Source organism: Xenopus laevis, chromosome 1L (assembly GCF_017654675.1).
Source record: "Xenopus laevis strain J_2021 chromosome 1L, Xenopus_laevis_v10.1, whole genome shotgun sequence".
Classification (NCBI taxonomy): domain Eukaryota; kingdom Metazoa; phylum Chordata; class Amphibia; order Anura; family Pipidae; genus Xenopus; species Xenopus laevis.
In genome coordinates this window covers 100,035,270-100,050,258 of record NC_054371.1, presented here as the reverse complement: position 1 = coordinate 100,050,258, position 14,989 = coordinate 100,035,270, and the positions used below count along the sequence as shown (strand labels likewise).

Genomic DNA, 14,989 nt, shown 5'->3' with positions numbered 1-14,989 from the left:
CCTGATTCTTGATGGTCAGGGGTCCGGGTTGCGGATAAGGCACTTGCGGGTTGGGTCGGGTAGCAGGTAAGAATGCGGGTCCGGGTTTCGGAGTGCAGGTTGTGGGTACGGGTTCCAAAAAATGGACCCACGCAGGACTCTATCTTGAGCTGTATAAAAATGGGCATTGATTCACGGGAGGAGGGGGTCATTCTTCCACTTTATAGAGCACTGGTAAGGCCCCATCTAGAATATGCTGTACAGTTTTGGTCTCCATCACTCAAATAGGACATTATTGTATTAGAGAAGATACAGAGATGGGCAACTAAGCTGGTTAAAGGTATGGAAAATCTTAGCTATGAGGAAAGACTGGCCAAATTGGGGATGTTCACGCTGGAGAAGAAGCGTTTAAGGGGTGATATGATAACTATGTATAAATATATAAGGGGATCATATAATAATTTTTCTAATGCTTTATTTTCCAGCTGGCACGAGGTCACCATTCTGTTTAGAAGAAAATCGGTTCCGCCTAAATATTCTGAAGGGTTTTTTTACAGTGAGAGCTGTGAAGATGTGGAATTCTTTCCCTGAATCAATTGTACTGGCTGATACATTAGATAGCTTTAAGAAGGGGTTGGATGGCTTTTTAGCAAGTGAAGAAATACAGGGTTATGTAAGATAGCTCATAGTACAAGTTGATCCAGGGACTAGTCCAATTGCCATTTTGGAGTCAGGAACTAAATTTTTTCCCCCTCTGAGGAAAATTGGAGAGGCTTCAGATGGGGTTTTTGCCTTTCTCTGCATCCACTGACAGTTAGGCAGGTTAAAAAAAGTTAAAAGGTTGAACTTGGACATGGACATGTCTTTTTTTCAACCTAACTTACTATGTTACATGCTGAACATTGTTCTCTTGTGTTTAGACACAAGTCTGTCGGCCTGAGGGATGCCTGGTAGAATTAAAAAAAAAATATGGTGGTGATGCACTTCTTCAGAAATGGAGCACTGGCCAGGGAGCGGAATTAACAACTGAATTCACTGTAGGGCTACATGGTATATTGGTACCCTCTGTAAATTTGGCCTTCCTTGCATTTTCCTGACTTTTTCTCTTAATTTTTAGGCAGGCCAGGAAAACCTGATGAATCATTTAAATGCATACGATTGAAATAAAATATATTTACTTGTTCCTGAAAACAATATGTAGATATTGTGTAAAACACTGTGTCAAAATTTAATTCAATTCAGAAGCGAGTTCTTTGCTGTTGCATGGTTGAAGTGACTATCCCCTTTTCAGCCAAAACACATATAAGTGGTTGGATCAGTTACCCTTTACCTGAAAGTGTAACACACTTGGGGCCCATTTACTTAGCTTGAGTGAAGGAATAGAAGAAAAAATACTTTGAATTTCGAATGGTCGAATATGGCTACTTCGACCATCAAATAGGCTACTTCGACTTCGAATCGAACGATTCGAACTAAAAATCGTTCGACCATTCGATAGTTAAAGTACTGTCTCTTTAAAAAATACTTCAACCCCCTACTTCGGCAAATAAAACCTACCGAGGCCAATGTTAGCCTATGGGGAAGGTCCCCATAGGCTTCCTAACAATTTTCTGATAGAAGGAAAATCCTTCGATCAATGGATTAAAATCCTTCGAATCGTTCGATTCGAACTATTTAATTGTTCGATCTAACTATTTTTCCTTTGATCATTCGATCGTAGGAATTGCGGTAAATACTTCGATATTCGAAGTAGAAGGATTTACATTCGGCAGTCGAATATCGAGGGTTAATTAACCCTCGAAATTCGACCCTATGTAAATCTGCCCCTTTGTATGGACAGGTCTGTGTGATTCTCTTGAGTATGGGAAAAATATATGGGGGAATGTGATAAGTCGATAACGGGAAAAAATATTCGCGAAAAGTTATGCCTTTGTGCAAACAAATTTGCCTTTGTGTGAATTTAATATAGCTTTGGTTAACCTGGAAACTGTTTAGCGACCACTTCCAACAGAGGAAGAAGGTTTGCAAATTTTAGTTTGCACCAGTGTGCAGTGAATGTAATAAAACTTCTTACTGAAAAAGGTATGTTTGCTCCAAAAGATTACAACACATTCAAGCACTTCTTAAAAGTGGCATTGTGCAATTAAAATTCACAATGCAACAATAGTTTAAAAAAAGAGTATTACATTGCAAGATGTGATTTTTTTGTGCAAATTGTTTTGCATTTTGCGACTTTTATTACATTCCCCAAATAGTGTTCTTTATGAGTATGGATATTTCTTTAGAAATGTAATTCCCTTTAATTTAATTCTTCAGTATTTTGTTACATCACCCCCTATCATCTGTAATACAATAGGCAGATGTGTGATGAATGTTACACATAAGCACACTTCTATTTTATCATAATAACAGGTCACTTTTATTTATAGAAAATATACTCTAAATGTTCTGCTTTGAAAGCATACAAGTGAATAAAGCAGTATGGGCAGTAAAATGTTTTTTGGTTAATTGCACGTGTTTGCTGTAACCAGGTGGTAAATATGGCCCTTCAAGTTTGTCCCACTAGCTTTTTCCAAGTGGCCGCCCATCTGTGCCACACCCTGAGTCAGAATCTTCATAACCGTAGATTCTGTCCAATCCAGTTGCGGACCGACGTTATCCGAGTGTAAACTCCTGGGAAGTAAGGCCTTGCACAGCCATAACCCCAGCTGGTTATTCCAGCTAGAAACCACCGGCCAGATGGCTCCCTACATGCCAAGGGTCCCCCTGCATCACCCTAGGAAGAGAAAGTATGTATGTTAGAAGTGGACAGTTGTCTGTTCCTAACAAAGATAAAATTGCATTACTTTTACTAATTTACAGTGAAGAGGCAACAGGCAGCTGCCTTCAGTTTGTTTATTCTCACATGACCCGGTGTCCAAGTAAAACTGCAAATTGATCCAAAGGATGGTAGAAAAAAAAAAAAAGCCTGAAGCCTCATCAGTTTGCCTCAGGAATTGAATTTAATGAGGGTTTTTTTTTACAATCTAATTCACATGCTTCAAGGTGCCAAATGTTTTTTGTATTTGTATAAGTTAGTGAAACAAAGAAAAATGATTATTGTTTGTACAAACATTGCCTTCATTGAGCAAATGCCAATTTTAGGGTAAGTTCAAGGGTGAGTTTGACATTATTATTCCAGGCAAATTTGTTGTGCCCCAGGATCTTAGCTGTATTGAAACCAGGGATTAGTCTGTGCCTTTGACATGTCTTTGTCCCACTCTAGTGTTATTGCGGCCTTGCATTTGGGATACTTTTGCTTGTAAAACATGAATTTTGTTTTAAATGTAAACTTAATCCATTCACTTTCAGACAGAATATGGGGATTTTACCCTTAATGGGTACGTCCAGCTTTTAGAAAGTCCTACTAGAGTGCTGGGACTTTTATACAATTATAATCTTTTGAAAAAAATGTCTGCTTTAAATTATATACATCATTAAAATATGAGCTGATCTATGTCTCTGAATACAGTATGTCCCAGTAGCTTCTTATCTTCTTTTCTGCTGATTCACTGCACATGCTCTGTGCTGCTGTCAGTTACTGAGTTTAGGGACTCACTCAAAATATACAGAACACATAGAATAAATAAATGTCACAATATAAGGCTGATTAGTAATAATTACAGATTATTATATGGCAGCACAGGAACCAATGCAACTAGCATGAAAATCGAATAATCCGCCTTGTAGCCTCTCTTGTACTTTATAATACAGGCCAATTTAATTTTCTGCTTTATAATTTGCGACAGCCCCTAAGCTTAGCTTCTCAACAGCTACTCAGAACCCACTGATCATGTGGGTGTCGCAGACACTTCCCGAGATGGTGACCCCCTGTGACAAGTTTGAAGTCCTCGATCATTGCTGCTATTGAGAAGTTAACCGTTAGGCTGGTGCAATAAGTTCAGTATATAAATATATAAGGGGATAGTACAGTAATGATTTATTTACTAGTAGGTCCTTCCAGCTGACAAGAGGGCACCCATTACGATTAGAAGAAATGAAGTTCTGTGTAAATATTTGGAATGCTTTTTGTTTTTTTACAATGAGAGCTGTGAAGATGTGGAATTTTCTCCATGAATCAGTCATACTGGCTGATACATTAGATTTTAGAAGGAGTTGGATGGCTTTTTTTTTTTTTTTTTCAATAAATTTTTATTATTTTTCCAAAGAAAAAGAAAATGTGTTGTCATTTGTTACATACATATAGTCATTATAACATTGTAGTTAAATACAACATATAGCATATAGTATTATGCAAAGGGAATGTAAGCAGTTTCCATTTTGAGTCTTATAATGGTATACATTCCAGTTCCATCAGATGAGTCGTGTAACATAATAAAACATGTTGTAAATAACAGTTGACCAGTATGTACAACAAGTAGATCAAACTGAAATTACTTTTATTAGATAAAAAAAAGAAAATAACTATAGCTAGAAGGTGGTTTACTTTGCCATCTTATTGCTCCCGTTTATTTTTATAACAGAAATGCTCAATGTTATATCTGGGTGGTTAGAGTGTCAGCAAGTGAGGAGGGAGGGTTCCCCCGTATCTGTAATCTATCCAGGGTTGCCATGTTTTCAAAAACAGGGGAACTTTGTCCAAAGCAATACTGGTTAACTTTTCGTTTACCATTATCCAGTCTATTTTGGGTTTTAGTAGGTTAAAGTTTATTTGTGGAGATTTCCGAGACCTTGCTAGGACCAGTCTAGCAGCCAAAAATATGTGGTTAATTAGCTTCCTCTGTGCCATTGTTACATTTTGTGGTGGAGCACCCATCAGCGCCTCATAAGGATCCTTCCGTAAACTCACATTTAGAACACCAAAAATTAAGTTATACACCTACAGGTATAATATATACCCTAATCCAATACCTAGTTGCACGAGGACATTTCCACCATCTATCCTCAGGGTTGTTGCATCCCCTAAAACATCCATTATTGAAATTCGGGTACATAAGTGCTAATCTGCTAGGAGTGAGATACCAACGAAAGAGGACTTTGTAACCAGATTCTAGCAAAATTGTATTATTAGAACATCTTCTTAGGTTAGACCATAGTTAGACCACTGTTTATCAGTCAAGGATCTCCCTAGTTCTTTTTCCCATGACTGAACATATTTTATGTCCACTAAGGGAATTGATATGTCCGTATAGAAAGGAGATCACTTTCAAGGGTGCAACACCATCTATACACCATTTCTCAAAAAAGGTCTTATCTGGGGCCTCGGGTAAGTGTTGTCTCAAACATTCTGTAACAAAGTGTAAACGTTGGTTTGCTCGAAAATATTCTGATTCTGGAAGTCCATGTCTTTCACGTAAATAGTCAAAGGTAGCAGGACCCCTAACGGTGAGTAGGTCTTTCACCCTTATGAGATTGTAGTCACTCCACCACTGGAATGGGCGGCACTGGATAAATTCAGGGTTACAGAAAAATGGCCTTACTGGGGAATGGGCCGAAAATAGTGAGTAAAATGAGTGCGTTAGCATCTCAAATTCGAATAGAATGTCGTAAAGTACGATTAGCTATTGGTGGCCTATGCTTTACCCGAAACCATATCATAGCGTCGGCTGAAAAAGGGTGCACAAACCAATTCTCCAGGGATTGCCACAAAGGGGCATTACCTTGGGTATGCATGGCAGGCAGGTGCAGCTATGTAGTACCTCCAGAGATTCGGAAGACCTAGGCCTCCTTCCGAAGTAGATCTTTGCATAGTGTTAAGCCGTACCCTAGGAGCTTTATTGTTCCACAAAAATTTTGAGATATTTGATTCCAGTTTCCGTAAGTCTGACCTTACTATTGGGATAGGTAATACCCTGAACAAATAAAGGATTTTTGGTAACAGGACCATTTTAATTGCTGACACTCTCCCCACCCATGATATGTGATATTTCCCCCAGTCCTCCAGAAGTTTACATAACTTTCGGTATACAATAGGGTAATTGCCTGCGTACAGTTGGTCGAATGAGTTAGTTAATTTAACACCCAAAAAATGTAAGGTTAATAGTTTGGTTAAGTCTTTTGGTAGATTTATATTCAAGGCCTCTGATTTGGCATGATTTAGTGTAAGACCAGAGATATCACCAAATTTGTTTAAGACACTGTACAGGTTAGAAAGCGATAAGAGTGGGCAGGTTAGAAACAGTGTCACATCATCTGCGAACATGCTGAGCTTATGATGGTGGGTGTTATCTTTGAACCCCATAATATCTAGGTTGTTCCTAATAGCTATGGCCAGCGGTTCGAGCACAAGTTTAAAGAGCAAAGGAGAGAGAGGGCACCCCATCTCAATGCTAAATGGGGAAGAGGAATATGGTCCAATATGCACTTTCGCCATAGGGTGGTCATACAAAGCGTGGATCCATGTCAAGAAATTGTCACCTATACCCCACTTTTGTAGGGTGAAATAAAGGTATGGCTAAGCTAAAGAATCAAAAGCCTTTTTAATATCAAGCTTCAAGAGCATGGAAGAGGTGGAGGTTTTTTCGGCTCCCTCTACCAATAGAATTAATCTTTGTATAGCATCTATGGGCTGTCTGCCTCTAACAAACCCACTTGATCCCTGTGAATTAGGTATGGCAAGATTTTACTAAGACGGGTGGCTAGGACTTTGGCCATGATTTTGATATCTAGGTTCAAAATAGAGATGGGGCGGTCATTTTTGCAATCTGTTGAGTCTGCGTCCGGTTTAGGGATGGGAGTAATTGTAGCCATTAAAGTTTGGGTTGGTAACTTATCATCTTTAAGCAGTTGGTTGAACATTGTGGCTAGATGTGGGGTGAGGATGTGGAAGAATTTCTTGTAATATTACGCCGGAAAGCCACCCGGCCCAGGTGATTTGGGAAGTTTCAATAGTTTAATAGCTGCCTGGATTTCCTCCTCTGTTATCTCTGCATTTAAAGATTGAAGTTGAGAGGGGGTTAGGGGTTGTAGTGTGATATCTTGAAAAAATTAATCCAATATGTGGGATGGGGGAGTTAGTGTGGCTTGATATAGTTTTTTATAAAAAAATTTAAAATTCTCTCAAAATACTCTGTAGCGCATTGGTAGTAAACCCATTAGTTTTAATTTTGGTGATTGGGGTAAAATCTATGTGATTTCAGAGTCGTCTAGCAAAAAGGTGACTAGGTTTGTTGGTATGATAGTATAATCTTTGTTGAATATGTACGGCATATTCTAAGGCCCCATCTAGAATATGCCGTACAGTTTTGGTCTCCATCACTCAAACAGGGCATTATTGTATTAGAGAGGGTACAGAGAAGGGCAACTAAGCTGGTAAAAGGTATTGAAAATCTTAGCTACGAGAAAAGACTGGCCAAATTGGGGATGTTCACGCTGGAGAAGAGGCGCTTAAGGGGTGATATGATAACTATGTATAAATATATAAGGGGATCATGACACAAGGTCACCCACAAGGTCACCCATTCTGATTAGAAGAAAAGAGGTTCCACCTAAATATTCGGAAGGGGTTTTTTTACAGTGAGAGCTGTGAAGATGTGGAATCAGTTGTACAGGCTGATACATTAGATAGCTTTAAGAAGGGGTTGGATAGCTTTTTAGCAAGTGAGGGAATACAGGGTTATGGGAAATAGCACATAGTACAAGTTTATCCAGGGACTAGTCCGATTGCCATTTTGGAGTCAGGAAGGAATTTTTCCCCCTCTGAGGCAAATTGGGGAGGCTTCAGATGGGTTTTTTTTTGCCTTCCTCTGGATCAACTGGCAGATACGTAGTTAATAAAAAGAAAAAAAGGGGAGCGCATGCGCAAGCTCGAGGAGTACACATGCACTTAGGCGAGCTCCGTATTCCGGCTGGGTGGATTTAAATTATAACACCACCACTTCATCGCACGCGACTTCGGTACTGACTGATACTGTATAGGAATGTCCAAGGGTTCTCGTGGACGTCGGACAGGTGGTCAGAAGTCGCTGAAAAACTTATTTTCGCAGAAGGGAACCCAGACGCCTAGATCCAAAATAGCGGAGGACATAGAGCCTGGAGAGGCTTTGGAGGAAACTCCCTCCTCACCTTCGCTGCACAGTGAAACATCTCTGGATTCTCACAGCCAGGCCAAAGGTTACTCACCGGACGCAGTGTTGTTGGGAAAGTTTAAGTCTCTTCTACAATCATAGCTTGCAGCTACGGCAAAGTCTATCACTACGCAGGTAATGGAGGAGATCAAAGAGATTGGCCATCGCACTGATACGCTTGAATCTAAGACGGATGACTTGATTCACCGTGTCAATGAACACGACACAGTTATTGAGGACCTGCAGGCAAAGTTAACTGCTCTACAGGAAAAGGCGGAGGACTCTGAGAACCGTTCTAGACGCAATAATGTCCGGATCAGAGGCCTTCCGGATTCGATATCGGACCATACTATGGAGATCCCTATACTCCTGCAAAGCTTGGTTCCGGAGTTGCCGTTGGAATGCCTTGAATTGGACAGAGTACATCGGGCTCTGGGCCCAAAAACCGCAAGTAAACTTCCCAAGGATATAATTGTTCACCTGCACTATTATGCTACAAAAGAGCTGATTATGGGGGCAGCCCCCACTAAAGAGGACTTGTCCTATCAAGGTCACAAATTTCAGCTTTTTGCAGATTTAGCTACTTCTACTATTGCTAAACGCAAGGGCCTGAAACCCCTCACTACAATCCTGTTGCAACATGAGGTGCGCTACCGTTGGGCATTTCCGGTGAAGCGTTTATGTATGAGAACAAATCCTATGCTATCACCTTGTTACAGGAAGGCTCAGAGGTGCTGCAAAAATTGGGGTTAATGGAGGCAGGCCCGACGGTACCTTCGGCGGATGTACAGTCTCCAAGTCAGTCACTCAGATCCCTTGACCGATTTTGCTGATCTGGAGCTCGGTTCGATCCAGAAGGAGATAAGTTACTTGTTTTTTTGTGGTGGCGATGTTTATGTGAACTGAAGGAATCTGCTACATTGACCATTCCAGCCGGAAGGAATGGCTCCCCGAGGTACAAGACACCGAGAGAGTTCCCCTTTAATATTGGGTTTCTGTTCGGCATCTTGGTTTTTTGGCACTTTTTATGCGTGCCCAGGTTAACTGTTTTTGTTTTTTTGTTTTTTTGACGTTCACAGTGAAGAGTCATTTTTTCGAGGCAAAGGCCTTTCTATCCATCGGACAAGGGTTATATTATTGTAAGTGGGATGTACAAAAGGGAGCAATATTACCATGCTCGGAGGGAAACAGAGTGGTTATTGGACTGATTGAAATAGTTTTATTGTTTAGCATTATGTCAATTCGATGTTTATCTCATAATGTCAAGGGCTTCAACTCCCCAAACAAACGCTCTATTGCTTTTAAATATTACCGACAATTAATTGATATTCTGTTTCTCCAAGAAACTCATTTCTCCACCTCATCGTATCCTAAATACTTTAATCCCTATTTTCCTACTGTCTTTTTAGCGTCCAGTAAGGTTAAAAAAGGGGGAGTCGCTATTTGTCTTTCAAGAAGGTTGAATTTTCAGATAGATAACGTTATCGAAGATCCTAACGGTAGATTTATCCTAGTGCTGGGTCAACTGGACGATAATAAGGTTACACTGGTTTCAATTAATGCTCCCAATGATGGTCAGGTCCCTTTTTATCAGAAGGTGTTTTCTAAGATTGCTAAGTATGCCGTTGAGAAAATTTTGATTGTTGGCGATTTTAATGGGGTACTGAATAATTCGCTGGATAGAGCAAGAGACCCCCAGATATTTGCTGGACGGAATAACAGGGTATCGGCTCACTTAAAATCATTAATGGAGGATCTATTATTGCTGGATTCCTGGAGAGAGTTACAACCCTTAACTAGGGAATACACGTTCTATTCTAATGTGCATGAATCCTTCTCTAGGATAGATATGATCATGGTTTCATGTTATTTAGGCCCCTCTATTGACAAAGCTAAAATATTGACCTGCTCGTGGTCTGATCATTCCCCGGTGTTGACTGTACTTACTAATTTAACTGCTGGACAGGGGAAATTCAAATGGAGACTAAATGATACTCTTTTGGGTGACAAGGAGGTGGTCACTCAACTTGACCAGGAATTTAAAGGAGAAGGAAAGCTACGGAGGCATTTTATTGCCAATAGATTAGCTGCAATAGTGCAAGCTAGAATGCTATATTTATTCTGTAGAATGTTTTACCATACCTGAGTAAAAAGCTCTAGAAACTCTGTTTGTTTAGGATAGGAGCTGCAGTATTAACATGGTGTGACATCACTTCCTGCCTGAGTCTCTCCCTGCTCTGGGCTCAGATTACAGTAGAGAAGGGAGGGGGTGGGGAAGAGGAGCAAACTGAGCATGCTCTTGCCCAGGGCAATGAGGTTTAAGCTGAAGGCAGGAAGTCTGATACAGAAGCCCATGTGTACACAATAGAAGGAAAGAAATGCTGTGTTTCTTTTGACAGAGGACTCAGAGCAGCATTACTTTGGGGGTTTACTGGTATATTTAGATGGACCTTTCTGATAAGGCTTACTTAGTTTTAACCTTTCCTTCTCCTTTAAGCAATTTTTTGCTACTATGCCCAATCTGACATGTCCCCTGGGATATGAGAGAGGGGTATTTATTCGGATTGGAGCCAGGAGGAAAAAATTGAGACAGGGAAAGATAGAAAGTTTAACTAAGGAGTTAGCTGAGCAAGAAAATATTCTGCTTAATACCCCTACTAGAGATCAACAACAAAAAGTACAAAAAATTAGAACTGAACTTAACTTACTGTTGACATATCAGGCGGATAAAGCCCTACGGTGGGCCAAACAAAAGTTTTATGCCAAAGGAAACAAGGCTGATTATCCATTAGCTCGTAAACTCAATAAGTACTACAATTCCAGCCCGTTTACTTCCCTAAAGATTAAAGGTTATTTTTTAAAATTTTTAAAGAATTTGCCACATTTTATCAAAAACTTTATACCCAATCTGGTGAGTTTTCTCTTTCTAAAGCTGAGAAATGGCTATCTCAGGTTCAGATTCAGACTTTAGAGCTTGAACAGATAGAATTAATGTCCCAACCTATCTCGATAGAGGAAATTCTCGCGGCAATTAAGGAGTTAAAAACTTCCAAAACTCCAGGCCCTGATGGGTATTCCCCACTTTATTATAAAACTTTTGCAACTACTTTAGCTCCTCACTTAAATCTGATGTTCTTAGAAATCCCAAAAGGTGGAACTTTTAGACCAGAAACCCTGGAGGCTAGATTGGTGGTCATACCCAAACAGGGTCGAGACACTACCTGTTGCGAGAATTTCCGTCCTATATCGTTGTTAAACGTGGATATAAAGTTGATGGCGAAGGTTCTCGCAACACGTATGAACACCTTTCTACATGTATAATACATCTAGATCAGTGTGGATTTGTCAGAGGAAGACAAACAGCAGATAATATACGTAAACTGGTACACTTAATCAGCCATGCTGCCTCCTCTGCCACTCCCACAATGCTTCTTTCATTGGATATTAATAAGGCATTTGATTCCGTGAGTTGGCCTTATCTTTTATTTATTCTGGAAAAGTATACGTTTCCACGTCATTTTCTGCAATATATTAGTGCCCTTTATAACGAACCGATTTCAAAGGTTAGCATGTTAGGGTATGAATCATGTCCTATTGTGATGAAACGGGGGACACGACAGGGGTGCCCCCTTTCCCCATTATTGTTTCTGTTGGCGATAGAACCCCTGGCCTGTGCTCTTTGTCAAAACCCTAATGTTTCTGGTCTGACAGTTTCGGGTTTAGAATATAAATGCACCCTTTATGCGGATGACGTAATATTGACTCTCACAAGACCTCTAACATCACTGCCAAATGTTTATCAGATCTTGGAGACCTTTGGTAATTTGTCGGGATTGGTCATTAACTCCTCTAAATCCCGGGCCTTAAATATTACCTTACCCCTAGCGCAAATTAAATTACTCAAGATGAATTTCGATTTTACATGGGAGGCCTCCTCACTCAAATACTTGGGCATCAACTTATCTACAAATAAGGAATACCCTCAACAATTGGAAAGATCCTTTGGTATCTTGGACTGGCAGAATCCAGGCGATTAAAATGGTCATTTTGCCTAGAATTTTATATTATTTGTCAGCAATACCCTGGTCCCACAAACCATTTTTCACTAACCAAAATTTGTTTTATATTTGGAATAGGACCAAACCCAGAACAGCATGGAAATATATGTCCCATCATAACTCGAATGGGGGTTTAGGGGTCCCTGACTTTAAGAAGTACTTTGTTGCCGCCCAGTTAAGTCATATAGCCAAATGGCAAACTCTTTTGTCTCCCCCATTGTGGGTACAATTGGAAGGGGCTGAGCTAACTGATTGTTCTTTTTCAAACCTACTATGGGTGCCTAAGACGCTTAGATCAAAAATAACAAACCAGATATTGAAGCAAGCAGTCGGTTTGTGGGATCGAACTAATAAGTGGTGTATGCTTAAATCTCCTTTATCCCCACTACTGAGTTGGATCTCCAATCCTGCCTTCCCCCCGGGGAAAGCAGATAGTTTTGAGTGGTGGCAAAATGCGGGAATAAAGAGGATCTGGGACCTAACTAAAACTGGATCTCTGCCAACGCATGCTCAGTTGATAGCCAGGTTCGATATCCCCCCAGAAGAATTACTTCGTCTGGCACAAATACATCACTATATTTCTTCGTTATTAAAGGGCCATGACAAAGATAGGGTTTCTTTAACAACCTTTGAACAAATCTGTATCTCTAAACCATTTGGTCCTAAAAGTGTTTTGGCGATATATAGAGACCTGATAGCCGTTATGCCGGTGTTACAACTCAAATTTATTAATGATTGGCTCCAGGAGCTGGGAGACCCACAAATGTTGGAGGTAAAAAAATGTTGGGGCAACCTACCAAATGCTCTATTAATGCCTATGTTCAGGAGACCTCTTATAAGATATTGTTGAGATGGTATATGGTTCCATTCAGACTAGCAAAGTGCTTTCCGGGGCAATCGCCTAATTGTTTTCGTGGATGCAATGCGTCAGGTATAATGGGTCACATATGGTGGGACTGTCCTAGAGTCAAAAGATTATGGACCCGTACCTATACTATGATTGACAATGTTTTCAACTGTACGATACAAATAATCCATATGAGGCTTTATTAAAGAAGCCAATTGAGGCCCTAACCAAGTCTCAGTTTAAATTGGCAATGGTCATTTTTAGCGCTACTAAACAGGTCATTGCCAGGGCGTGGCGCTCATCAGTATTAGACTTCAACCTAGTAAAACACAAAGTGGATAACATAATGATAATGGAAAAGCTGACGTATATTTTAAACAACAAACTTGAACTCTATCATAAAATTTGGTTGCCATGGTTGACTTATAGGGGTATCACGGAAGGCCTGGGATCTGTGGGAGTTACTTGATAACCCACTGTCCTTATTCTTATTGGAATCGATGGGTAAAGCCTTGGCTGTTATCTTTAAAATCTGGAGGAGTAGGTAGTGATCTACTCCGATATCTCTCTTCACTTATGTTTGTTTTTCTCTTTTTTTTCTTCTTCTCTTTCTTTCTTTTCTTTACTCTTCTGAAGTAATTTTTACATTGTCATGATGTACGGGTTTATTATGTGGCAATGCTCCCTGACTTTTATCCATGGTTATATCTGGAAATGTAATGCTTCCCAATTGATGCTATTGTATAATCTTTTTGTTTTTTTCTGGAAGCTACCGGATTCTGTGGTTACCAAATCTTCCTATATGACTTGTACTCATAACTATGTTTCTTTCTTTTCACAATAAAAACTTTTTGGGAAAAAAAAAAGGTTGAACTGGATGGACATGTGTCTTTTTTCAACCTTACTTACTATGTTACTATGTTGAGACCATTTCCAAGCTTTCTCTGCCTTATGTGTGAGGACTAGATCTAACTTTGTACGAGTTTGGTTGATCTGAGTTCTTAGGTCTATATTGGGATTGTCCATTTGACGTACCATTAAATCATTTAATTGTGTGGTCAGAGTAGTGATCTCTAAATTTTGTGCCTTTTTCCGCTGTGATCCCCACTGGATCAGTAGCCCCCTTATAACAGCTTTGTGGGCTTCCCAGACCATAGCAGAAGAAGGAATGGTAGATGTGTTTTCCTGAAAGTATGTTTTGAGGAAGGTTTCTAAGCGTTTGTATAGGTCTGGCACTTTTAAAAGAGATTTGTTCATTCGCCACCTTGCCTGACTTTTGGGTATATGCAGCAGAGTGAGTTTATACAGTATGGGAGAGTGATCCGACCAAGATATGTTCAAGATTCTGGAGGACTGGGGCATCGATAACAAACTTTGTGAAGACCATACATGATCTATCCTAGTATATAGGTTATGGGGCAAGGAAAAGTGGGTAAATTGCCTAACCCCTGGGTGGAGCTCTCTCCAAACATCCACCCAGCCTTCTGAGCATAATTTTCATACCCTCTGTTGAAATGTGGGGGTGGTAGAGATCAGGAGGTGTTGAAATTGTTTGTCTATCCCAGTACCTATCTAGAATGCTATTAGTATCCCCCCCAATGATTAAGTGGCCTTCCCCCCAGTGTGACAGAAAGCCCACCAACCTTTCAAAAAACAAGAATTGTCCCGAGTTCGGGGCATAATAAGAGACTAAGGTCATTTTTATCTCACCCATAGAACTTTTCAAAGCTATAAACCTGCCCTCCGGATCTTCAAAGGTGTCTAATACCTACAGGTGTAAACCTTTCCTCAAATAGATTTGTTTTTGTAGTGCTATTAGCCATATAGACCATCGTGTAATTCTTGTCACGAACTTGAGGTAGGAGGTTGTTGAAAAGTGGGTTTCTTGGAGGAGTAGTTTATCTATTTGGAGGGAGTTGTAATACTGAAAAGCTTTCCTTCTTTTCCCCCGGGGAGTTAAAACCTTGGACATTATGGGATAGGATTTTCAAATCCATTGTGAATGTAAAGACCAAATATCATACATGTATAAAATAAGG

General features: G+C 40.0%; 1 protein-coding gene across 1 annotated transcript in view; it reads right to left on the bottom strand.

Moving 5' to 3' along the window:
* Positions 1-2,379: 2,379 nt before the first annotated feature.
* Positions 2,380-14,989, bottom strand: part of tmprss9.L (transmembrane serine protease 9 L homeolog) — a 91,704-nt gene continuing 79,094 nt past the window's right edge. Inside the window, exon 20 of the mRNA XM_018253950.2 lies at positions 2,380-2,755. Coding sequence (XP_018109439.1) covers positions 2,594-2,755 — 162 coding nt within the window. The 3' untranslated portion in view covers positions 2,380-2,593. The remainder of the gene's footprint in view (positions 2,756-14,989) is intronic.